The sequence below is a fragment of the Balaenoptera ricei genome, chromosome 14 (assembly GCF_028023285.1).
Source record: "Balaenoptera ricei isolate mBalRic1 chromosome 14, mBalRic1.hap2, whole genome shotgun sequence".
Classification (NCBI taxonomy): Eukaryota; Metazoa; Chordata; class Mammalia; order Artiodactyla; family Balaenopteridae; genus Balaenoptera; species Balaenoptera ricei.
Genome location: NC_082652.1, coordinates 13174866 through 13202790, shown reverse-complemented (window position 1 = coordinate 13202790; position 27925 = coordinate 13174866). Strand labels below are relative to the sequence as shown.

General features: G+C 37.2%; 1 protein-coding gene across 2 annotated transcripts in view; it reads right to left on the bottom strand.

Moving 5' to 3' along the window:
- The window catches only part of MED13L (mediator complex subunit 13L), a 291858-nt gene that overhangs the window by 38189 nt on the left and 225744 nt on the right, over positions 1 to 27925 (bottom strand). For both annotated transcript variants that reach the window (XM_059895607.1, XM_059895608.1), the window contains exons 5-14: positions 22880 to 23025; positions 19781 to 19975; positions 19226 to 19414; positions 15108 to 15273; positions 13090 to 13194; positions 7286 to 8017; positions 6253 to 6478; positions 5167 to 5269; positions 4735 to 4859; positions 1847 to 1946 (exon numbers count right to left, since the gene is read on the bottom strand). In XM_059895607.1, the coding sequence (XP_059751590.1) occupies positions 1847 to 1946; positions 4735 to 4859; positions 5167 to 5269; positions 6253 to 6478; positions 7286 to 8017; positions 13090 to 13194; positions 15108 to 15273; positions 19226 to 19414; positions 19781 to 19975; positions 22880 to 23025 (2087 nt within the window). The remainder of the gene's footprint in view (positions 1 to 1846; positions 1947 to 4734; positions 4860 to 5166; positions 5270 to 6252; positions 6479 to 7285; positions 8018 to 13089; positions 13195 to 15107; positions 15274 to 19225; positions 19415 to 19780; positions 19976 to 22879; positions 23026 to 27925) is intronic.

The window sequence follows — 27925 nt, the reverse complement described above, 5'->3', positions numbered from 1 at the left end:
CTCACTGATACTGTGTGTCGCTTTCTTCCATTATTATATACACAAATGAATAATTATGGACCTATGCTGTCCAACACAGTATCCACTAGCCACATGGCTACGGAGCATTCAAAATGGGCCCATCGAACCTGAGATGAGCTGCATGTATAAAATATACCCCAGATTCCAAACAGTTAGTACAAAAATGGAATGTAAAACATCTCAATATTTTTATGCTGACTACATATAAAAATGACACTGTTTTGGATACACTGAGTTAAAATATATTATTGAAATTAATTTCACATGATTCTTTTTACTTTTTTAATGTAACTGTTAGAAAATGAAAAATTACTTATGTGGCCCTCCTTTGTGGCTTACCTTGCACTTCTGTTGGATGGTGTTATTCTAGACATTACATATTATATGTCTCTCCACTTCCATGTACAGTAAGCTACTGCAGAGATGATAGTTTCTTGCCATGTTATTTTCACTGCCATGTCTTGGGAGGAAATACTATGTATATGTCCCCCCCCACACTTATACACACATACTTTGACACATTAATAAGATCCTCTTGACCTTGGTTTATCTATATTTTCCTCATGCCAATATTTTTGCTATATTTCAAATTCATTAATTTTTATAACCTGTACTTTATCATAAAATTCTGAGTAGCTTCTTTTTGAAACAATTCCTTTTGGAATAAAAATGAGAGAAAGAGAGAGTACACGATATACTTTACTGGGTAATGACACTTACTAGCAGGATGGTTTGTGAGTGAATAATCTTGGACAAATTATCAGACATTTTAACATTTAACATCGCTACATATCACTTAATGTCAAAAAAAGCGGGAGTAACTGGTTAAATACAAGGGAAAAATTCATTCATCTGCCCTATTCCAGATGAATCTGCTTTAATAATGTTTCTTTTAATCTGTGAGTTTCATGTTTGTAAAATTCTGCAGTACAGAGTAATAAAAAAAGAAAAATGTTTAATTAAAAAAAACTACAGCAACTGGCTGGCTATCATTATTCATTTTCATACATGTCATGCTTGAGAAAGCTTTGCATATTTTAAAAAGCTATGGATCCACTAAAGCTGTCAAAATCCAATCTCTGTATATTTGACACTTCTACATTTGAGTAAATCAGCACTACATTTATAGGTTCATAAAACTTTTTGACTCATCCCTATGACATGGTAGTTTTTCCCCTCAATTTGTTCGCATTACCAGCTGAATTAATGAGAAGATATTAAAGAATGATTTGCAATGGAATTGTGTTTCAGCTTCAGAGTATCCATATAAACTATCCTGACTTTCTTTTCTCTTGTAGAATGTTTCTTAGGGTAAAGAATAGGTAGAGAAAAGGAAGTTTCTCTTTTTGTCCACATACATAATAAAACTAGTTGATCTCTTAAGGAAACACAAAAACTTCAGTATCTGTTGGAAAAAGGACCACAGAAAACAAACATTAATTATCCTTGTGTGAATTAAATTTATGAAAACTGAAACATTTTACACAAGCTCTTGCAGTGGAATATCGCTCTGAAAACCACTATGCAGCATTTCTCCTACTAGGAAAGGGCTATTACAAAAACAAACCTAAAACATGTTTTTCCACATTTTAAACCACAGAAGTTAATTTGAAAACAAAAGGAAAAGGAATTCAAATTTAAATGGGTCTCTTAGCAGCCTGCCACCTTAGGAACACCAATTTATACAAGTTTTAATTCACTGCCAGTATTCTGTTAAAATGGGGGGGAAAAAAAGGAGGGGAATCTCAGACAAGGCACCACTGAGTATGAAAACATTATATGTAAGTTATAAGCAGTGAGCTGAAGCTCAGTTTCCTTTTCTTACTTGGTGGGTAAGGAACAGCAGCTCTTCCATCCTTCCCAAGAGGTCGGTCTTCTGTCCCAACTGTAGGCATTTTTGATGACCGTAGTGCAGGTGACACAGCCTAAGAACAGATTATTATTATTAAAGCGGAGCAACACATTTGTATATAAGTAGGGTGATAGTCCACTATTCATTAGAGTGTATGCCTATTGATATTTTAAAATAAAGGAAAGATGCTTCCTTATATAGCATTCATCAGGTGAACTTCTAGAAATACCAGCAGACAGTGACACAGAAGAGATGGTTACAAGCTTATCAAGTATGAGAAACAGACTGACTGAGTCTTCTTGTCATGGATCTGGTGAGGGCAGACTGTGCCATCAAAGCAGAGCTTGCAGACCTTCAGCAAATCTTCCCTCCCGGGTCATTAGAGACGCAGTTTCAGGGACACAGTAATTACATTAGGGTGGTGCCTCCGAGTAGTGATTGGTTATCAGTCTGGTTTTCCTTCTGTTTGGAAGCAGGCAGCTAAAAGAGAGGACCTCAAGCCCTCCCAAACTATTATTCTTTTATTTTTCACCACAAAAAAATACATATCTCCTATTCCTATTTCTACAGTTACTGTTCATCTTCATGAAAAATAACCTTATCTCACAAAATTATTGAAATACACAGAGGTTTTTCTCTGATTTGTTATTCAGAACAAATTAAGTCCCTTAGTAGGCAAGATTATCTTTAAGAACTCAAATGAATTGATGGCAAGATAAAATAAAGCAAAAAGATTCTCACAAATAGAAGGCCTTTTATTCATGTACACTTATTCAATATCATAGAGCTGAAACATAAAACTAACTTTAAAACCTATGAGATGAAAACTTGGACAACAGTCTCCCAATTCCAGTTACTAATAAGATGAATTAGTAAAATGATTCTAAGGTAAACTGTTCCCTTGATTAAATGTCAGGCTAGAACTCAAAGTAGAAACAATCATTTCAGAGAAATGAAAATTAGATAAACAATGTCCAATCTCCTTTGCATATTAACATTACTAACAATATATTCAAACAGCAGAGTAAACATTTATTCATTTAGTCCAATAGTAATTCGTAACTTACACAGAGAGGAAGGACAATGGCTCAGAGCACAGCCATCACTAGGGGTGGTGGCTGTGAACAGAAACCAGGCTACTCTACGGTTTGTTTATTTTCTTTTCTTACATCTCCCTTTCTACTTCTTTTTGATTCCTTTACTTTTCATACTTTCTTCCCACCGTCACCACACCAAAGCATCTGAACTAACCCTCGTTAAAACTAATCCTAGATAATGCATGGCTTAATGGAGAGAGTCAAGTTCAAAAAGGATCTCCAATGCCTGGGTCACAGAATAAGGAAACATGTCCTTTCTTCTACCAAAGTTTTTCACATTGCCATGTCCTTTCCCTTCATGCAGCCACTGCCCGATTTTCGGTCCTCATGTTTCAATCCAACAAGTTACCAAATAGTACTCCTACTTTCTGCGTATCGGACTGATGGAAAACGACACTCACTTCTACCAGGTCAGTTCCACACTCAGCAGCCTCCAGAAGAGCACATTACCAGAAGAGTTTGAAGTCTAAAGCCTTAAGAGTGGCCAAAAACCTTCCCAGCCCCACCAATCTTTATCCTCCATTCAGAAAACAGATCCATGTGCACACTGTCCCCCAAAGCCCAGCTAGTTCATTCTTGTAGCTTAACCAAGGCTCCTTCCAGGCTCAAAGTAACATTCCTCCCCTGCCTCCCCCTAACCTAGTCTTTCCACATTTCAAGTCAATTTCGTTCTTTGAGGTCATTATTATCTCCTCATCTTCTAAGTACTTAGAATAGTAATGGTGTACAATATCTGTTAATCAGATACATTTTATTTTAAAGTGAGAAGGGGTTGTAGAAATCTGATTCCTACTTAACTTAACCTTCAAGCCTTTACTTAGACACTGCTTGCCTGTCATGTTGTACTTGAACATGCAGCATCTTTAGATTCAGGTCAATTACTGCCCTCACAGGACTCAGTATATTTTTAACTTTATTTATATGCTATTTCTCCTGAAGTCTGTGAGTATCTCAAGTATAAGAGTGGTAATTTAATTGTATCTGTAAACCTAGAGTACCTGCCACAAAGGAACTGATCATTAAATGATTAACGAATACACGTAAACTGGACAGATGGGAAAGTAAATATATAAATAAAAGAAAAATAAACTAATAAATTGACTTCCTTGAAGAGGGGCCTATCTTACTCATCTCTAGGTCCCCCAGAGATAACAGGCGCTTTTATTTGCACAAAGGTACAGGGTTGGTTAGGAGGATGAGGACACAAATTTCCTGACTTAGCTCAGTTACTCTCCAGAGAATTATAAATTCTTATCTGTCACTTTAATCATATGACGCCTTGTATTATTTAACGTCTATGTGTATAAATTCTATTTCCCAACTTACGATGCTATAATCCTAAAAAGTATAGATCATACTTGTAATCTCTCTCAAAATGTTGACTAACCTATGACTTATTAGATGAATAAAAAGTTATATGGGCATTATTTTTAAAATCTGAGCTAAAGGGACTACATAATACATTCCTGTTAGTCTCATGATATTGAGAAGGATTTTTTTAAATATGTGTAGGATTTTAATATTTACAACAGGAATAACACTCATGGAAAAAAAGCCATCAACGAACAAAACCCAAGGGGTATTACAGACTACACTAATAACTTTTAGAATCCTTTCAAGGTATACAAACATTTTTGAAGAACATTCAGAACCTGAAATAAGAGCCCCCAATCCAGTAGACCAAACTATAAAGAAATATTGAAACGCTGATATAAGTCCATGCACTTAAGTGAATTTTTGTTTGTGTAGCCACAGCAGACTCACCCCAAGTTCGTCGTCATCAGAATTATCAAAGATGTTGTCTAAGTCATGAAGGGAAGGTGCCAAATCTGTCACTTGTGTAAGGCTACTGGAGCCAGCCCTGCCAGCAGCACTATCCTGCCGAACATCTGTGGGAAAGGAGGCAAAAGGCACAGAATGAGCAACTTCATCAAGGGAGAAGGAGTGAGGAGAGGGGACAATGAGCAAGCCCTGCCTGTGAACTGTTTCCCTATGTTTTCGGTTAAATTTAGAGACAATTTTTGCCAAATACGTTTATCAGTTTTGAAAGGAACTGAAAAACAAACTGAAAAATATATTAAAGATGAGATCAAATTATTGCTATTACAATAAGGATATAATTTTAAATAGAGAAGCATCTCCCTCGCATTTTATTTTAGCAACAATCCAAGTGAGGCAAATAATCATTGTACACACCTGTTTTAGTAGAACTGAAAAGGGACATGGCATTTTTCCCTTCAGGCACCGGCGTGGAATGACCTGGTGTAGTGACATCCTTGGTACCAAATCCATCCTCTGACTGTATAATAAATTCAGCCAAACAAAACACATGAACACCAACCCAAAGTGTGGAATATGAGGGAGAACACAAAGAATTAGAGGGTAGAATGGAACTTGTTATGAGCACAAGTATGATAAACCATGGTCTATGCAACCAAAGGAAATAAAAGATATGTCCTTTTCCCTGAATTTAAACCGAACCAAAAACTCCCACGCTTTCCCCTCAATCTGAGTCAGTCAGGGTTTTATGCCTCAATGGTACTGGTGGCATTTGATTACAGACCTGCCATGGTGTTAAAAGCTGCCTTTAATATAATATTTTGGATGCTGAACTATGGTTCAAGCTTTTTGGATCTAGACAGATCTCTGTAAAGGACTCTAAGAAGTATTCTCCTGAACTATACTGGTCTCTTTTGTCTTACTTCCTCTATTCTTAAGAATACCTCTTTAAATGGCCCAGTATTTTAGAATGTTTTAAAACTTAAGGCTAAAGACAGCAGACACCCACAGTACTCATTTTTATGACAATGGAACCAGTAAAATTATACTGACACAGTCTTGGAGTGGTGTTGGTATTAATTCAGAGAGACATAGAGGTAAAGCGCTTAGCACAGTAAACACAGTGAGCGCTCAATAAACAGTATTGTTACCAAGATTTTTTCTTACATTTTGGGTATTTTGGAATAATAATTAAAAAGAAATAAGCAGGGAGCATAGGCCAACAAGAATTAGCATATGAGAGGAAACATGCACTGTACAAGCTATAGCCCAGAAAATATGAGGCTTCATTTATGTTCGGCTGACTTTTGAACAAAGGTGAGCCATGACATAAAAAGGAACAATACGCTGTTCGATACAATAGTACCAAGAGCATGAATATGGGGACAGAGCAATCAGGCAAGACTATCTCAAACATTCTGCCTCCAAAGTCTTCCCACATGTGTTGTACTGACATAGATTGAAACCCACACCAGGCTGGACTCTCTCTATGTTAAATGGTACCTTATTCTTTTTCAGGGAATCTTTCTCTGTCCCTTGTTTGCATTTTTTGTTCGCTGTGAAGATGTATTTTATGTCACCGTCCTCAAAGGTGTACGGGTCATTGACTTCTCCCAAACTGTCTCCAGGTTGTTGTGATAGAGGCAATGGGTCAAGGAAGTGGAGTGGCTGCATCTGGGGCTGCTTGTCTTGCCAGATTTTAAACCGTTTGTGAGGTTGTGCTAAGAGTCTGAAAGAGAGAACAAATGACAATTTAAGCAAGAAACATAAAAAGATTAGATTTTTTTTTAAGCAACATTTAATGATTTAAAGCATCTGTAAAGCTTAAACTAAACTTTAAAAAAAAACACCTAAAAATTCACCTACAAGTGTATTTTAGAGATTGTATTCACAATTAAATAAATCTCAGTAGCTTTTATCAAGAACATATACTTTTGTCTCTGACTCCATGGATTCCACTTAAGAGCATAGGTGGGCTCTGACAACAGACTGTCCAGGTTCAAATTCCACCTGTGTCACTTACTAACTGCATGACCCTAGTTTCTTTCTCAGCTATGAAATTAAGGTAGCAATACAGTTGTGGTGAAAATTAAATGAGATAATCTGTGTAAACTGTTTAGAATAATGGGTAGCTCAAAAGCACTCTGAAGTATTATTACTAGATGTGTGATACATACCTGAATGCATGCAAAGCCTTCCTTAAAAGTGTCAACATACAAAGAGGGCACTGACCGCAGTATGGAAGGTCCCATAAAGCTATATTCTTTGATTAACAAACAGCAGGCCAAAAATAAAGCGATACTAGTATAGCTAATCCTATGATGAAACCTTTTTACGCCAGCATTTAAATAATGACATGTGTGTTAAACCTCACAATGGATAAAGCATTTGACTTTTAAACATTTTCCAAATGCAGAGTCTAGAATGGTGAAGAAAGGCCTCTTCAATTTTGGATCTGAAGGCCCCGATTCTTGGGAACCTACGGCCTTGGCCTTCTGATGGGTGATCAGGTGGATGGGGTGGAGAGTCACCTTACCTTTGCAATGCAGTGCTCTCTGAGTTTACCTCCATTTTGGCATCACATCTCTCACCCTGGAGCTCTGGAGGCCGGAACTCAGCATCATCAACGGATGGGAGATGATAACTATGCCACCACTTATCTGATGACTCTGGGTTCGAGGGCCTAATCCCACAATATAAGGCGGTCTCACTGACCTCTGCCATCAGAGGCAGTCTTTGGCCTACGAGGACAGCTCTGTCATCCAGAGTAGACAACTGCTGGAGTTCTAGCCCATTTCCATAGAGAGCTGGATTCACAGGGACAGATGGTGGGTCCAAGTTCTCCGTTTCCTGACCTCGTGGCTGAGGGCTGAGTGTTGGCGGCAGAGGGGAAATAGGGGAATGAGGTGAATCCATAGGATTCAGATTCATTTGCTTGCTTGTGTTTCTGGAAGGCACGGCCACTTGCTTATCATACTTCCTACTGCTTGCCACCTCCAAGGAGGAGTCTATCCCCGCCAAGCCTAGCTTCTGTCCTGGTGGATCTTGCTCCATGCATAACTCTTCGGCCACAGAGGGCCGATGGTGAAATGGTATCAAGGGTCTCTTTTGCAACTTGTCTCCCTTTTCCTGTCTTTCTGTTGTTTTGTGCTTAGAAGAAGCAGGAGGTGGTAAAGATGAAGATGATGATGGTCCTGCACTGAACCCTGGTTGTGATATTGTGGGAGGTCGACTGGGTCCTACTGCACAACGTTTTAAAAGTTTATGCCTGAAATGAGAATTAAAATGAAGTCCGTAAATACACAGATGAAAATAACTGCATCATTCTAATTACAAAAGAGGTGCCTCTAACAAGGTTATGTCTTTTTAAGCACACATTATATGCAATAATACATCTAAATGGACTCTGGGTGTTAAATATATTGATAATGACTAAAAACTGCAACACACCCTGACAGAAAATGATGAACCAATTACATACAAGTTAAGTAGATAAGAGATGAACTTAAGAAACATTAATTAATATGCTGCTAACCTCTACAAAAATACTAATTTGAAAATCCCCAAATCTTTCAAATTTGGTGAGGGCCTCAGACAATCTATTCATATTGCATTTTAAAACCAACAGTAATGAGATCATCTGTCAAAAAAAGAACCAAAAAAAAAGCTTCTGATTTCTATTTTACAACACTCTACTAACTCCAATATAGAATGGCTTATCAAAAAAAAAAAAAAAAAAGGATGGTTTATAAAAGCTTATAGTGTTGTAAATCAGGAATAAGATAACTATGCAACTCTCCCCCAAAGTGTGAAACTAAGGGTCAGTTTTAAGAATATTTAATAGGGGGACTTCCCTCGTGGCCCAGTGGTTGAGAATCCGCCTGCCAGTGCAGGAGACACGGGTTCGATCTCTGGTCCGGGAAGATCCCACATGCCGAGGAGCAACTAAGCCCATGAGCCACAACTACTGAAGCCCGCACGCCCTAGAGCCTGTGCTCCGCAACAAGAGAAGCCACCGCAATGGGAAGCCCGCGCACCACAACGAAGAGTAGCCCCCACTCGCTGCAACTAGAGAAAGCTCGCGTGCAGCAACAAAGACCCAAAGCAGGCAAAAAATAAATAAATAAATAAATAAATAAGAATATTTAATAGGATAAATATACTAGGAACCTTATATGCTACTATTATCCAAGAAAGAAGGGCTAAAAGACAACTTTGGATCTTACAGAAACATGTTAAAATGAGACAGAAGAAGAAGGTTGTGAGTGAATATTAAAACAACACACACATACAAATGCATCTGTACTATCTAAGCAGGAATAGCAAGTCTGCTCACATCCTAACACACTTCTTGGCAAGCATGGGTGTGAGAAATTGCTCAGTAAGGGCCCACTAGATGATCCTAAGGTTTAATCTGTGCAAAAAAGTTATATAGCAGGTCAGCCAATTCCTCCCAATATATAAATCACTCCCAGGAAAAATGTAAGCTCTCCTGCTGGTGTATCAGTAACTCTCTGAGGCCACTAGGGTGGCATTAAATTACTGTTGCATTGCACTAAACAATGCCCTAGTGGGAAGTAAAATGGATTTGTGTGGCATAATGGGTTGGTTTAGTGGGACAGCAGGATGGCCACCCTGCCCCATAAGGCCGTTAAATAGTGTGAGGAGGGGACCATTCCATAATGGGTTCGGTAATCCTGCAGTAGATAATCTGAAAACACTCTTGCCAAAGTCTTTGCTACACTTTAAAAAAAAAAAAAAATCCTGACTTTGAAGAAGGTTGTCTGTGCATAAGGCTATTGTCAATAAGGCAAAAATTGGACTTTAAATCTCCAGGGCAAAGTACCACAGTAAGAGACGAATGTCTCATCTGAAAATACCTCAATTATCTCAATATCTTCTAAGGGTGCTTACTTTAAGACCTAGGCTCTAAAAGTCTTTCACATAAAACTTTTTGATTTGGATTTTCTCAGAGAGCATTTAACCACACCAGTCCTTTGATAGATATTTTATAGTAGCCTCTTCAAAGTAAGGACTTTTTGCAAAGTGGATAATCTTTTTTTTTTTTTTTGAAACAACAAATTCATCGGATAGGATTAACAGCAGATTACAGAACAAAGTACTTGTGAACTTGACGACGTAGCAACAAAAAATGTCAAAGGAGAAGGCAGAGGAGCAGCAAGAGGATTCCAAGCATCAGTGAACTGTAAGACAACTTCAAGTAGGTTAATGTTCTTGTAATTGGAGTCTCCTAATGCAGGAAGGAGGTTCAGAAATAATGGTCAAAATCTTTTTCCTAATTTGATTAATAGTATAAATCCCTAGATCCAAGAAGAGAGTCCAAAGAATTTTTTTTTTTTACTTTAAAATGTATATCTCAGAAATAACTAATTTTCTTGTCAACTGCATTATTATGAAGTTTCATCAAATCTTTAACCGTGGTCATTTTTAAGTCTTTTGTCATTTACAGACAGTTCTGGGTGTACTCTGATGCTTTTGTAAATATGTTCTTATAAAAGGGTTTCATCTTCAGGAAATTCATGGAAAAGACTCTGACAAGTACAGGTTTCTGGTAACTGACTGTACTGCTGAACTGAATGAATAAGCATTTTCAGAACTCTAATGAAAAACTGATGAACTCATAAAAGTGCTAACAAAAGATCAAGATGAAAAAAAAAATTAATTACATGGGACTGAGTGAACTGATGAGGATGAGTATAATTTTTGTGACTTTCTGTTTGAATTTTTAAAAAAAAGAAAAAATCCCACAAGGACTCAGAGGCAAAGAATATACAAATCAATTTTCACTGCAAAGTAAAGGAGCTGTTACAGTGGAGGATTACTGGACTGAATGTCAATATTATGACACAGTATGAGTGTGTTTCATGTTTGGTAATTGCAATCATTGTTGCTTTTGTTGTGGTCATCCATGTACAATGCTTGGTGTCAGTCTATTTATCTCTTGTAAAAATAAAATACAGTGTGTGTGTGTGTGTGTGTGTGTGCAAAGTGGATAATCTTATAACGTCATTTTTTTTCAATTGCATTTAACAACTCAACTACATTGTGGAATGGTTAGAATAAGGGATACACCAGTAAGTAAGAGACCATCACTGCAAATCTGTGAACAGGTTAGGGACCTCACTGAAGCAGGCAGCAGGAAGAGTGGGCTCAGAAGGCTAACTATATGAGTGGTTTGGCCTTAATGGGAAGGAAATCAGAGGCAGGGCCAAATAGTGTAGAAACACATGGTGACTAAAAGAATAAGGAAAGTAGAATGACTATAACAGACATTTCAAAGGAAATCATTGTGAAATGCAATGATAAAATTGATCTAGACAATTAAGAAAAATAAATAAATGATAAAGTTTCTAGGCTGAGAAGGGGAAAACTGCGACAAAAATGACTGCAATCGGGTACCTGGTTTGTGAGGAAACAGGTATATCGATATTAAGGGTTTATCTTAAAAGCACTCCCCAAAATACAATAGAGTACATGTAAGAAGTCAGGTCTAAAGATAAACATTTAGAAGTCAATGGAATAGAATGCATATCTACAAATAAGACCTGAAGGGTATAAGAATTTGGTGAGGAAATAGAGCAATAACTCCGGAGGACAGAAGAAAAAGTGTTATTTGTTTATTTACACTTCAGGTAAAAATAATGCAAGGTAGTAAATAAAAATGTGATAGAAATCAGTAAAAAAGTTATTTTTAAAAAGTGAAAAAAATCTAGATTAAGGAAAAGAGCAGGAAAAATAAGATGAAGGCACAAGTGAAGTTAAATACACTAAAATTTTTATCCTATGTACTTTCTAAAGGTGGACCATAACTTGGCTGTAAGCTGTTTAGAAGTCACTGTTAACAGGAAAATACTTTTTGTCACACAATTTACAATGGCCTAGAGATGAAAGTAAACCAGGTATTCAGCTGGTATACCACACCTATCCTGAGACTAGAGAGATTCTCACGTGCTCAGAAAGAGGACCCTTAATGAGCAAATAGTATCATTGAAAACATCCTCCTTGAAAAATCAATCAAAGAGTTTCATAAAGTACTTACAGCATCTCAACAAAAAGCTGGCTACCAAGGCAGAGCTTGATAAAAGAGAATCAATTTATAGGGAAGGGGGAACAGGAAGAAGCTGTCAAAACTGCTGCCTAAGTGTACAAACACACATGTGCACACGTGTGTGTGTGTGTGTGTTTGCAGAGATTCTCGGGCATCATGACCGCCTCCCTAGCCCAAAGCCTATTCATATGTGCCACATTAAGAACCCCGTGATCTAAACTAGAGAAATGAATGGCCATCTTCCAAGTACACTTATCTCAACTGACCTAAGTATTGAGCAGTATCAAATGGAAGCAAAGATACCCTAAGTTGCTCACTAAGTGAATAATCATCACCACATGCTCCTACAGTCAGCTGAGCTGGCAGGGGAGGGGGGTAAGGCTGATATACACTTAAGAAATTTAAGAACCCCCATGAAAATCTGTGACAATAAGATTCTCTATTACCACAAGGAGTGATAAGTCAAGGGAATATAAATGAGGAGTGCAAAAATTTTCTACAGAAAATAATTTGGGTTTCTATTCAAATATCTAAATGAATGAGCAACAATTTTAGCTTTTAGCAGGTGTTATTACCACATACCTACTTCAGTCACCAAAAAACACGAGCACCAACAACAAAAATTTTCTATGAAAGGTCTATTTAATCCAAATCCTATTAATTCAAGCCAACCTGCTTGATATTTATCTCAACTTCATAATTAAGAGTAATTAAATAAACTCAGTTAAATGGCAAGAGATTGTCTTGTCAAACTGATGCTTTCAGTTCTGAAGAAGTTATCCTGAAGAAATCTGTGGGAGCAATTTGGTAACAGGGCCAGTTGTCTAAAAAGGCTCATTCTGAGTCCCGACAATAAAACTGCAGCATCTGCATAGAAGAAAAACACCAAGCTTTTTTCCATCACTGGAAGCAGAAGATTTAAAACCAAACAAAGCAGGGACTTCCCTGGTGGTCCAATGGTTAGGATTCCGCGCTCCCAATGCAGGGGGCCCGGGTTCGATCCCTGGCCAGGGAACTAATCCCGCATGCCGCAACTAAGAGTTCACATGCCTCAACTAAAGACCCCACAAGGCGCAACGAAGATCCCGCATGCCGCAACTAAGACCTGGCGTAGCCAAATAAATAAATAAATATTTTAAAAATAATAAAAAATTTAAAATAAATAAATACATAAATAATAAAGCAAAATGATGTAGAAGAAGTGGTCTGAGAGGCCAGGAGACAACCAACAAAATGTTCTATCAGACTGTTCCGCCTTGGCCCCTACCTACCTAGAGCAAGAACAGCTGACTCTTTGGGTTGGATCCACAAAATCCCAAGTAGCAGGACTGTTAGCAGGCTCTTCTTCAAGAGTTGGAGTTGACATCTGGCTCCTCCTAAAAAAGGTTAAATAATGTGGCTTGTGTAAACATTAGATAATATCCATACCTCTGCGGGGGAAAATGTTAGAAAGACATGAATACATTTTACACAATAATGGTATCTTGCTGATAGACGATTGAGAGCAACTCAAGGTGGGAGGTTGCGGGGGTGGGAAAGGCAACTACTACTGCCATGCCCTAGAAGAGTCAGGATTCCAAATATTTTTATTTAAGTTTAATATACATTTTAACATGGGTGGTACACATAGTAATTAAAACACTACCCAGCACTATTATCTGTTGTTTTTTAAAAAGTCACCTAAATTCTGCAGAAATAACCTAGATTTTAAAAAATTATCTTTTCACAGCATCTATGAATTATATACCCCCAGACTGTTTAAATCACTCTTAAAACACCTATATTTACTAGCATTTAAGGGCAGCACTCCACACGAGTGATGTGAACTAAAACACAAGAATCAAAAATATCTCCTGCATGTCACTAATAATTGGTAGCAAAAAGTAGATGTCTACTACTGCATAAATAAGAACAGTGCGCAGTATTTCTGTACTGTTGATTTTGCTATAGCTGATATTGCAAAGTGTTTCACTGATGGCTCTGCAAGGACTTCACTTGCTCTCCACCCTCCCCTGCCTTTCTGGGTGTCTCACTTCCCTGTTCGGTGCTGCTGATAGAAGGGCTCTGATTTGTTAGACTTGGTGGAAAGGTTAGTGGTGATAAAAATCAAAGATGGTAAATAAAAGGAAAAGAAAAAGAAAATGTTAACATGGAAATTGTCTAGGCATTGCAGACATACGTGAAAATATTTGTACCAATAATTCTAAAGGAAAGGATCATTTTAAAGTGAATAGAGATATCTTTTAAATCTAGAACTTGACATATGATTTCCCATTGCAATTATTTTAGATTTTTTTCTACTAAATCTTCTTTAGTAGCCTATTCTAGAGCCAACTATTTGGGAAATAAATATATAGTAGGAATTTGCTAAAAGCTAGGTCCAAAGGACAGGTTTTAATTGTGTATATAAAGCTTTGAATAGCAGTCACTGAAGAAACACTTAATTGGCTTCTAAATGAGTTCTTAGGAATTACTGACAAGAATGTCCATATTTATTCTGCTCCAGAGAATGAAGACTCTTTTGTTTACCTGTATCAGTCAAAAAGTTGGACATCTCAGTCATATCAAAACAGATGTGAAAATATGCTGAATATGTTTATGTAAATCTTGATAAGTGAAATAGTATTTACTGACTACTGTTTGACATTATCATTCATGCAATTAAAATAATCACCAGCCATCTCTTCTTAGAATCAATTCCTCTTCTTTTCCAAAAATATGTTAAGGAAGGAGGGAGGTCAGAGGGGATGGACGGGAGGGAGGTGGGGCAAGGAAGGGAAGTTGGGTAGGGGAAGAAAAGAATTTCCCCAAGTCAACAAACAGAAGCACAGCAGCTACTACATACCCCTCTAATTGTCATCAGTTCAGTTCAGAAATGCATTGTCAATTAAAGCATGAGGCTAATGTATAATAGAAAACATGGCAAAGAAGGTCATTTCCCTTTGTAAACAGGAAACATTCATTAGTAGGTATACAGGGAAAAACCAAACCCACAATTACTGTCCTGACACTCAGAGTGAATCTCTGAGCCAGCTGTGCTAAAAAATGTCAGATGAACACCATGACAATCTTGAGATGATCAGGAACTTCAAATTTTTCCTGGATAGTCAAATTATTTTAACATCTTTGTTTTGAATTTTACCCTATTATGTTCAAAAAGATGAACTAACAATCCAGTGACCCCCTCAGGGTTTGGTCACACAAGAGCACAATGTGATTGATCCTCTTCATGTAGTAATAAAAGACATGGTTACTAAACCACCATCCAGACAGAATGCAAAAAACATACTTGGGCTGCGTTCTGTTGAGGATGCACTCCTTCCACACTCGGTGGACCATGTGGTTGTGGAGCTTTGGAGGGATCTTCCCCGACCTCTTCGGGCTGTGCACAGTTATCATCCCCCCGTCCTGGGAACCCAGCTGGCTGACAGCACTCTGTGTCCCTCCACTCTCACCTAGGAAAGACAGACAATTTGGAATGTCAGAATTTTCTGAAAAGGTCTCCTAGTGCACAGACTGCTGGCTTATTTAACATAAATATTTAATTGTTGAAACTGATCACGTAGCTTTGCTGCTACCCCCCCTGACAATAACACTATCTGTAGCTATGAGTAAATTTGCATCAGTATGGCTTTCAATCGCATCAATACTCACACCCACATACCCTCAATGGCACATCCATCCAGAGGCATTCCTACTCCACAGGTATCGGAGACAACTTACATGGGAGGATTCAAACATGACAATATTAAAGCTATAAACATGCATGGGTTGTTTGAATTTTTAAAGCCCAATGCAGTAACAAAACAGTAGAGGGAGCTTTATGCTCATGTAGCTAAATGGCTGTGTAACATCTGCACGCAGTGACCTGGGTAGGAGAAAGAAATTCTTAAGAAGGTCAAATCTCAAATCTGTGTATGGAACTGTTCATCCTTATGCCTGACACTACTTATGAAAGCTTAATACTAAAACACTGAAAGAAGTTGACCCAACATTTTATATCAGAGGATTAAAAATTCACTGGTTTCTCTCTAATAACTCCACTTAGTTTTTCCAACTGTACTTGGTATTGTAATCCATTTTCTACTATGTCTACTATAATTGCTGATAATACTATTTATTGGTTATAAGTATTTTACTACTTCCGTCTCATACAAGACAAATACTGAAGTCAATTTCCAGTATTAAATTCTGATTCAACTACTTTTATCTATTTGAGTTCATAAACATATTGTGGGTTTTACTCTTGATAGAACTACGATGCAAAACATCTTGATTGAAATAATCAATTTTAAGCGCTCTGAAAGGCCTCCACTCTCGTGTGAAAAAGAAAGAAACAACCTTATATCACAAACTAATATTCTTGGTATCACTGCAAAACAACCATTATATGAGTTGAATGGTTAGTCTCAGCTCTATTTTTTAAAAAAAGAAAGAAAAAACAAACCCCAATGCTTACATTCTTAGAAACAGAAACTTGTTCCCCAGAAAAGTACTGTTATAATACAAATGAGATAAATTAACGGAGACAAGAAATTTGATCTTTCATTGCTACCTTTATCTGAAAAGTTCTCTGACTTGGTTCATGGTACAAAATAAATCATTTTGATTTTACAGTGGATTTTCAAATGCCTATTATAAAACTAGGCAAAGTGAAGAAACAAACAGAAGTAGATAACATAGCCCTTTGCCCCCAAACACCCTACAATACAGCCAAACAGATCGTAAATCCATGGTATCATAAGGGAATTATTTATGACGAAAACAGGAGAGGGCATGGGGAAAGCAAGCCACAGAATCTTTTCTGATTAAAGTTGGGTTAATGCTTTTCAGTAGCTTTTAATGATTTAACTAAAATGTGAGTTAGACCTTATATGGAATTAAATGAGAACTGTACTCCATGCTGTTAAATGCATATTGAATGTTTCTTCTCACAATTATCTCCATAAACAGAAAACGCAAGCTGATGTACCTATCCACAAGAGGCAGAACTGTTTGGCCCTCCGAGAATCCATGCTAATCTAGGAGACTCCTGGCCATTTTAAGGGGCAAAGTAGCCCACTTTGTCCTATGTCTAGGAAAACACGGCAGTGCTCAACATCAGTCAAGTGCAGAGCGACAAGGTTGAGCAGGGCTCTTGCTGATGGAGTATTAGGAGTCCTAAGCTGTAAGTCAACGTTATTATGATGTATAAACTTGGACAAATTAATTTTATGACAAATATATCAGTCACTTTTATTTAGTTTTTTTTGTTTGTTTTTGGGAATGAGGAGGCATCAAGAGATTTATTTACCCAGGGCCTAGCACAATGACATACACAGAGTTAGAAGGGAAGAAATCTGAATATCTATGGTTACAAAGTACACACTTGAAACCCACCATAACAAAACAACTTCTTCTTTTTTTTTTTTTAGGTTTTCTCTCTCTCTTTTTTTTTTGCCCCACACGGCATGTGGGATCTTAGTTCCCAGACCAGGGATCGAACCCGTGCCGCCTGAAGTGGAAGCACAGAGTCCTAACCACTGGACCGCCAAGGAAGTCCCCAAACTTCTTTTTTCTGAATTATGGATTTAGAGTTCTAAACTGATCAAAGGTCAAGGCATCATGCACACAGCAGGCCTTCAGTTTTAAGATGAACACAAATTTCACTAAGTACCAGGCAAAACAAAAACAAATACTACATAAGTTGTCATAAGTTTAACTGTTAAAAATCCAAATCCAAACTTTGATATGAAATATGATTAACATTTTTCAAAATACTGGTAATTCTAGACTTTTTATTAATATATCTTCTCTATGATATTATTATAAAAAACTGTACAAGTATTTTTATGCTTTTTCAGTTTAAAGTAGTTTCAATAAAAACTGATTGATGGCAAATCCTTTCATAAGAGATCATCCAAATTCTCTGCTCTACCGTATTAGAGCCAGACGTAGTACATTTTTTCACCATCTTAGCAACTACAAGGCTCTTAAAAACAAAGGCTAGGGACTTCCCTGCTGGTCCAGTGGCTAGGACTCCACGCTTCCACTCCAAGGGGCGGGGGTTCGATCCCTGTCAGAGGAACTAAGATTCCGCAAGCCATGTGGCACGGCCAAACCCTTCCCCCTCCCCACCCCATCCCCCAAAAAACCCAAAGGCTACGTGTTGTCCATTTCTATGTCTCCCACACAGTATCTGAGTAATTCCTTCCAGGTAACTTAATACTGTGTGCTGAAACTGGAGTTTTGAGCACTGCTTTAAATTTCTTACACTACTGTTTGTATACTGCTTTATTGTTTACCAAGCACTGTCAAGTACATGATCTAATATGCATAATAACCCTGGAAACTATATAGTATTTAACAGAGGAAACTGGTGTTCAGAGCAAGTATGAGAATTAAATAAGGTCACTCACCTAGTTGAAACTACAGCTAGGTTTTAAAATTAGATTCAATCACAAAGTCTATACTTTTCCCCAATATATTATTTAACCATGAACATTTACTGAATGCCACTACATGCCAAGCGCTATGCTAGAAACTCTGAAAACCTGTCTTATCTAACCCTCACGAAAATTACCACATGATGAGCATGTATCATGCCTGACAGTCTGTTTTCAAAGTTTAGCACCCAAGGCTTTATCTACTCTGATGCTCCTGCCAACACGGCCCACATTAAATACCTATAATTAATCTCATTTCAGCTCAAGTATGATGAGTATCCTTTTCTTGGTGACTAGATTTTCAATTAAAATGAAGTCAACTACAACAACAAAAAAGTTAATATAGGATATATACTACTCAACAAAGAAGGCAACATTCTCCCAAATTAAACAATTTCTGTATTTTTCCAAGAAGGAAGAATGTTGAAATTGACAAATTTTTCAAATGTAATTAATATTTGTCATTACTGTAGACAGATTATTGAAAGGACAAGGCATTTATTCAGAGATCCTGCATGTTAGACTAACTTTATAATATAATAAGGAAAGAGAATTCATCCAAGACTTGTCACTGGCTGGCAACAGCCAACTGGGCAAAGGCATCAACTATTCTCTGATTTAGTATTTTCCATTTGTTTTTTTTTTTAAAAAAAAGAAAGAAAAGCAACTCACATCTTGTCTCCTAAATGCACCCACATCAGTATAAAAGAGCAGATGCACGTGGAGAACTTACGAGAAACAATTAAACTGTGTAATTGGAGTAAAGACTAATACAGGCACAATTAAAATTCTGAAGCTCATAAATTCTGTTTGTTTACAATTTTCCTTCTCCATTTTGTAGAATCACCACATTACTCTATCTCCATCTCTTCCACCAGGAATTTCTCAATGTGTTTTCTCATCTGTTCCATGGCAAGGGAACTACATGATTTTCTGGGATCTCTTCCACCCAGGAAGAGATCCACACCCGGACTGTACTCACCTATGACAGCCTGTTCTGGAGAGGTGGGCGGGGTGAGCGGCACCCCACAGTTACTTGGGTCCTTCACACTACCAAGTCCCTGCTGCCCAACTGTAATATGGCCTCCGGTACCAGCAACACTCTGAGGAACTGGGAGGTCATTCTGAGAGATCAAAACAAAAGCTGAAGGATAAACCATCCGAACACCACCTGTGAGGAAAGAGAGAGAGAGCACCAGGCCTGAGAAAAAGTTCACATTCAACCGCCAAATTCATTATTCCAGTGGTCAGAGTCAAAACTCACTAGGTACTGCCAAAAGTGATAGGTTTCGTCCTTTCATAAGTTAATAGCTATTTAAACATGTGTTCCAACATTATCATAATAGCATTTGGAATACGGGGACCATTGGTGCTTCAGGCAAGATAACTACTCAGCAAATACCACCGTGTCAAGAGAATTCAAAAAGATGGGAAAATTATGGAGATTATTTTTGATGAATCTCAATGATTATCTTTTTAAATTAAGGAAGATGAAGAAGATAGAATTAAGTTCTTCAGGCAAAATATTTTCTCTTACCAACAATTACTTCTACTGCCACGGGGAAATCATCATCATACCCCAACTCCTCCTCTTCTTTCAATTCTTCTTTCTTTTTCAGCACCATTGGGTAGAAATACTGCCATTCCTCAATCAACTTACGGGTGGCTGGGTCTGACATCTTGTATGCTTGGCCTGTTAGCGTGCCATTTAAGCCATAAGGACTTACCAGTACTAAAGCAGAGAGGAGAAACATATGTTACAGATCACAGTAATAATTCCTGCTTAAGTGTAATGCTACATGTATGGTAATTTTTAGGGTGAAGCATAGTATCACTTAATGTATATTGCTCTTTATTTCCTAACTCCTTTTAAAGTGTAATTTTTAAAACTTTCTCATTTTAGTACTTCTTATTTATATGCCTCTCAACTCAAATCAATTTTTGAAGGAAATCAGATGGGGGAGGTATAACACTGTCTGACAGCTATATCAACACACAATATATAAACTATCTATACATTAAAGCATATAAACATCTGTTTGGTAATAGCTTATACAAGGTGAATACTGAATCTTCCATGACAGAAGAAGACCATTCAATACACATACCCCAAAACCAGTCTAGGACTTGAACATTCTTCCTATGTTTCCTGAGACTTCCTAAATATTTGAGGTAATTTTAAAATAATATATACATAAAACATCTAGTACCAGGAAAGTCTTAATGGACCAAGTCTGAAACATAATGTTATGTATAATTTCAATTATGACTGTTTTGGAGGTCTGCTGATTAAACAACTCTAAATAAAATTTATTTTACGCAAAGTAAAGGACTCAAAGTCCCTCTCTCTTATTCTTTCACTGTTTGACCTTGATGTCATTTTCACTGAGCTAGACACAAAAATGTAGTTAATGTAATACTGTATAACTCAGCCAGTTCTTAGTCTCATGGTGAGTATTGTGACCTTCCGAATAACACTTTTCTGGGGATAAAGGTCACTTTTCCTTAATCCTGATTTATAAAAAAATCTCAGCATAGGCATTAACTGGGAGGTCCTTTTTTGGGGATGGCTTTATTTTTCTAACAGCTGGATGATGTATCACATCAATCAAGACAGAGATGGCTGTAGACATCACATATTTCGTGTTGCCTTTCTGCTGTTCCGTACTGATCCAAATGGGATAAAAATACTGATCTAACCAACACACATAATCAAGGGCAATTTTCCTGTTTTAACACTTCTTGGAAATCTCCACATCAATATGGTTAATTATGTTCACTATAATTATCTATATGCCAACACCTGCCCTAAGAATGTACCTTCTCCACACCAATCACGGGAAATAGGCAGGATAATGCCCCACAAAGTCTTCCATGACTCAAGGTATTAGTAAGAAACCATTAAGATTTAAAATAAGTAGTCTATAGGGACCTGGTATTGCCAATACTATCTTTCCTCATGACTAGTAATGCCCTCTGTTATTATCATAAGTAAATGCTTTTATTTTGCTTGACAAAATCTAAAGTCAGGGACTTCCCTGGTGGCACAGTGGTTAAGAATCCTCCTGCCAATGCAGGGGACACGGGTTCGAGCCCTGGTCCAGGAAGATCTCATATGCCGCGGAGCAACTAAGCTCGTGTGCCACAACTACTGCAGCTTGCGTGCCTAGAGCCTGTGCTCCGCAACAAAGAGAAGCCACGGCAATGAGAAGTCCACGCACCGCAACAAAGAGTAGCCCCCGCTCGCCACAACTAGAGAAAGCCCGCGCACAGCAACGAAGACCCAACGCCAAAAAATAAATAAATTAATAAATAAATAAATTAATAAATTAATTTAAAAAATCTGAAGTCAGATGATCCTCACTTTCAGAGTCAAGGAAATATAGTATTTAAATAATCTCATGTATTACTATCTGAACTGCCTTTTAAATGACTCTAGAAGAAGGAAACACGGTACTTAAATAATCCTGACACAGTATTTAAATAACACAGTTTTAAAATATGCACATACTGTACAACTCTTAAGTGTACGGTTTGAGAATTGGGTCGTTTCGAATTACATAGCAGTTCATACATAAAACATCCAAAAACTACAGAATAATAAAGTAGATAGCTTAAAATGTGTTGCAAGATGGAGGAAAATGTAGGCAATAATCAGGACACAATTACATGAGGTTCAATGTTCTTTTTTACCTTAAAAAAAACTTAATAATCTTTAAGGTAAGAAAAAGATGCTTTCATCAAATTAAATCAGAATAATTTGTAGGAAACCAAAAAGCCATCATAAATAATATGCAGGCTAAACACTCATTTGACAAACTATTATATCAATAAAAATACTTGCCAATTTTGTTAAAAAAATTTTTTAAATTACATTTTGTGATATACTAAGACTGTTTCAACCAGACATCGCTAGAACTGATAAATCAGATTGAACTAAAAAAGATATTTCTATATGGTTCAATTTAATATTATAACATTTAAAAATAGTTATCCATAGAAAATTATGAATTCCAAACACAAAACCAAAGCTTTAGAATGCACATCTAGAGAAAAAGGGACAAAGCATTATTTTGGTGATATCCAGGTGATTAGTTGAGAACTAATGAAAATATGAATGTAAGTTAAATTACAACCAAATACCTACAAACAATGTAGTCTATAATTAAAAGAAAATAAGATATTAATATCAATGAAGAAACTACATACTACACAACTCTAGAAATTTGATTTTGGTTGAAATTTCAAATAGTACAAAGTTTAACAGTAATTTTCTGTAAGTCATTACATTCCTAAAACCATGGGACAATGAAAACCTTTAATTTATAATATTTGTCAATTACACATTGGATTATATTTTTCAAATACTTATTAATCCTCTTTTGACATAAAGGAAATTCTCCACATTTTATTCCTCAATACGCATAAGACCATGTCGTATGTGAGAAGCTTTCAGTAAAAAACTAGCAAGCTATTATCACTTACTTGTGGTCTTCTCTTTCTTCTTCAGAAATCGATCCTTATTGCTTAGCTTAACTATTCAAGACAGTATCTCATTCTGTAAAACGTTACTGGGAAAGGTGGCTATCCACTTGGTGGGGAGGGGTGGAGAGCAGGGACATCATCTTTTACTTACCTTGAAATGGTGCAGGTGAAGACTGAGCCATGTGTATATGCTCCTCATTGATCAAATAAATTGGCTGATGTTGGGCAATCTCCACACTTGTGCATACATTACTTTCCCCATGAAGAAAGAATGTGAAAGCACAGGACAAATGCTCACTAAAATAGAAAAAATGAGAAACTCAGCTCTACATTTTGGTAGGAAACAGGTGCTAGAGACAGGAACTACAGATGTGACACAGCTTTACCTTATTACCATCCAGCAAAGCCTGCCCCTGATGATATTAATAAGCACAAACTTTTAGTTGACTGTGGACAAATAACAATAACTTGACAAACTAAATTAAAGATGCCAGATAAATAGAAAAATTAGTTATGTTCCACTCTGAAATTGAAAGCTATTGTGCAGAATGCTTTCTGTTTCCTTTGCATAAAGTCTCCCATGCCACTATAAACTCCTAAGGACAGAAGAAAAATCATAACATTTTTCTACCTTCTCATGTATTACTATCTGAACTGCCTTTTAAATGACTCTAGAACAATGACAAAAGAGTTTTGCATATGTTTGGTATGACATAACAATAAGATCAAATTTACAAGCTTACAATGTTACAACAATGTTACAATTATTGATCTAAAAACAGCAATCAACAACCCTGCTGTATGTAAATTCCCCATATACAACTGCTAAGGTAATATGAGCCTCTAAATGGGCTGGTAATCTATTATATTTAATTTTTACAATTTACCTCTGATCACAAAATTTTATTGAAGCATTCCACTTCTCCATTTTCCACACAGTTAGCTAAAAATTGATAAAAAATGATGTGTCTTGGAGAAAAATAATTTCAAAATTAATATAGTGGCACATTCTTTCAAAGTTGTTAACTTTGGCCCTAAGCCACCCATAACATCTCCATTTCTCAAAACAGCTTATAAGAACATTTGCCTGATGAACCAAAATCACTGTATTCCAGGCAACCACCATTTAAAAACTCATCTCCAACATTTCCTTCTTTTCAAAAGTTCTCTAAAATATTATAAAGTGTACTTTGAGTACTACTCAAAAAATTAAAATTTAAGTATAAAATTATAATGCTTTACAGAAAAACTGAAATAAAAATGATAAAATTTTCACTCTATCCCACAGTGAAGCATATATATTCTTCCTTGACAAGTATGTTGAGATGATCTGAGAAAATTTTGTATTTTACTAGAATGTGAAGCTTCGTCAATAGGAAACACCTAGTCTTGATATTTGGGTATTTAGCACAACAAAGTATCTTTTTTTTAAAAAATTTATTTGTTTATTTATTTATTTTTGGCTGTGTTGGGTCTTCGCCTCTGTGCGTGGGCTTTCTCTAGTTGCGGCGAGCGGGGGCCACTCTTCATTGCGGTGCGCGGGCCTCTCACTGTCGTGGCCTCTCTTGTCGCGGAGCACAGGCTCCAGGCGCGCAGGCTCAGTATTTGTGGCGCACGGGCCCAGCTGCTCTGCGGCATGTGGGATCTTCCCAGACCAGGGCTCGAACCCGTGTCCCCTGCATTGGCAGGCAGATTCTCAACCACTGCGCCACCAGGGAAGCCCCACAACAGAGTATCTTAATCTTAAGATAGCAACTAAAATTTTGTTAAGAATTTTGAAAAATTTAAACATCTCCTTAACACCATACACCTAAGTTTCAAGTTCACAAAGAGGAACAATGCATGTAATTTACATGTATATAGGTATAAAGCAGTATCAATAGTAAAAATGTGCTGTCCTTTATTTATGGAAATGACACTGAAAACATATCATCCTCCATGCACAACATTATGCCAGGCACATAAGAACACCAAAATATAGATCAACTGATTGTGGATTTGTAATTTTCCATTTGGAAAATTCAGTGGAGGAGTTGGAGCTGACTTATCCCTATTGTGCCTACTATCCTATGCAGTCATCAGAATATTTATAAGACAACTGGTTAGAGTTACAGATACTGAGTGAGTACAGCCCAGAGTATGTTCTCATTCCACTGAACACAAATGCAACCAACATTTGTCTATCAACCAGTAAGTGAGGAGAATGGTGCAAGAAGCCTGAAGTGACAACAAATAAAATACGATCCTTGTCCTCAAGGAGCATATAAACTAACAAAAGACTGATATAAATGCATATTAACAAAATAAAGCCAAGCACAAATACAGAAATAGAAAAACCAAAATGCTATGGGAAGGCTAAAGGATACTAATTTTTTCAATTTGGAAGATCCAAATGCTTCAAGAAGATGAAATCAAATGAAAGTCTGATTTCAGTGTAGAGAGAAAAGAAAGAGAGGAAATATGAGGCAAGGAGTAGACGCAGTGAGAACAGGATATAGCTTAGAAATTCTAAAAGGAGGAGAGACATGACATGACGGGAAAGGAGTCTGGAAAAGAAGTCAGAGGTCACCCCTGAGACAACCAAAAGTCTTGAATGTAAAAAATAGCAGGGAGCCAATTTAAGGTTTGGTTTTAAAAGTCAGCTAAGTCTAAAGAATCGTGATAAAAACCTCAAAATAGCATTCATCTGAATTTGCTATGTCCCAAAAGACACAGAGAAGCACAAATGAAAAAGGTAGGAAGTGAATCAATGACCTATTTTTTATATTGATAACTTTAAAAACACAACATGTTTTTTAAAAGAGACAAAACTACACAAGAAAAAGAGCAAGTTATGGGTGAAATACAACAGAAGCCACCAGTAACTATATAATGTTTGGTATGTTACTTCACTGTTCTGATCATAGTTTCCTCATATGTAAAATCAGCTGCTGGCACAAATTGCTGGGCCCCCCAGAAGTAATAATTCAGAAGGTCCAGGATGGGCCCCAAGAAGCTACATTTCTACCAAGTTCTCAGTGACGCTGCTGCTGCTACTCCTAGCCCATGGACCACACTTTGAGAATCACTGAACTTCATGGTACATAAACCTTTTTCCAGCTATAAAATTTATTTTTCTCTAATATTACATGAAACAAGAGGGCAAGGAGGACAACTCTGACAAGAGAGAGTGGAATTCTCTCTGACCTAGCAATACCACTTCTAAGACTTTACTCCACAGATAAAACTATTGTTCCGTTATTAACTACAGCATTGCTTGTAATAAAGACTAAAAACAGCCAAAATGCCCATTAGTGAAGGACTGGTTAACTAAACCATGATACATCCCTACAAAATAATACTGTGCAACCACTTAAAAGAAAATAATCAGGATACATAAAAACCTCCAACATAAACTCATAAAGATAAGGAAAAAACAAGGTACAAAACAGCCGTGAATAATATACTCCCATTTGTATAAAAATGGGAAAGCGGGGAGGAAAATGGATGCACACACAATTTGCTTACCCTGGCATACAATTTCTCAGAGAGTATACACTTAAAAACCTAATAATTTTGGTTGCCTTTGGGGAATGAAGTGGCATGACTCCAGGATAAAGAAAGAATTCACAATATTCTTTTATACTTTTTGCATGTGGGGCCACGTGTCACACAGAAGTAATGGAGGCAAGATCTGAAGGAAGCCCCTGCCTCTCATCTTGTACAGTGTGCTTGCTGGCCCAACTAGAGGAATCCACAGCGTTTCATCTCGCCACATTTGGCTCTTAGTTGAAGCCTGCTGAGATCATCTTTGATTTTGATTCTGTTATCCAGCATATAGGATATTTAATCAGCAAGCCATCAATATCTTTATCCATGTCATTGCTAAAAACGGTGAAAAAGACTATACTGAGGAAAGAATCCTGTGTCATTTTGTGAGGTAATTCCCAAGTTGCAAATTCTCCCAAGTGCTGTCACACATTTACTATTTCTTGTCTACAAAGGACAATCTAAAAGATTAATATGTCAAATGTCTTTATAAAATGCAGATACATAACAACTACCATATTACCCTGACCTAGAAACCTGCCTAAAAGTAAAATTCAGGCAGTATGATACAGAAGTCAACCCACCTAATTTATAGATGAGAAAATAAGGATAAAAACTGTGGCTTGTGAATGCCATTCTTAGAAACACAGCTGGAATTAGACTTGAAATTTAGTGATCTTTCCTCTAGCTAGATTGTCTATAAATGAGAATACTACTTTCTATCTCTACCAACTTATATTTTTATTTAGGTAAATGAGATCAGAATTGTGAATGAACGGCTTCCCTGGTGGCGCAGTGGTTGGGAATCTGCCTGCCAATGCAGGGGACACGGGTTCAAGCCCTGGTCTGGGAAGATCCCACATGCCGCGGAGCAACTAAGCCCGTGAGCCACAACTACTGAGCCTGCGCATCTGGAGCCTGTGCTCCGCAACGGGAGAGGCCACGACAGTGAGAGGCCCGCGCACCGCGATGAAGAGTGGCCCCCCCTCGCCGCAAGTGGAAAAAGCCCTCGCACAGAAACGAAGACCCAACACAGCCAAAAATAAATAAATAAATAAACAAACAAATAAAATTAAAAAAAAAAAGAATTGTGAATGAACACTGAAAACAAGTTCATTGATTACAATGAACTTTGTAACATTTATTACAAAGTTAGGAGGTAAAACTTATTACAAGCTTCATACATGTTCTTGCTTCTTCTCACCCATTACCCACTTTTACCTGAACCTTTAATCACTCAACTCCATCTATTTCATACACTCTCATCACCTGAAAATTGAAAAGGGCTTTAGAGATGATCAGGCTCAACCCCTTTCTAATTCGGGGGAAGGTAAATCTGTGCCCAAAGTTACACAATAGTTTAGAGCACAGCTGGAATAAGAATTCAGGTCCCCCTCTTAACATGGTGTTCACAGTGCATTCATGATGTTTCTACCTTTGATGTTTCTACCTTAGGTCAATGCTACCTTCACCCTGTATAATACATTCCCCATCATCAGCATGACCACATACTTCGTAACTTAAGTCACTCCCTGCATCATTTCTATTAACCCCCTACTGCCATGGACCAGAAGGTACTATTCAAATGAATACACATTGTAATTTCACCCTAACTAAAGTTGGAGCCTAACCCCTGTTCTTTTAGGGTGCTCCACTTAACAAATATTCC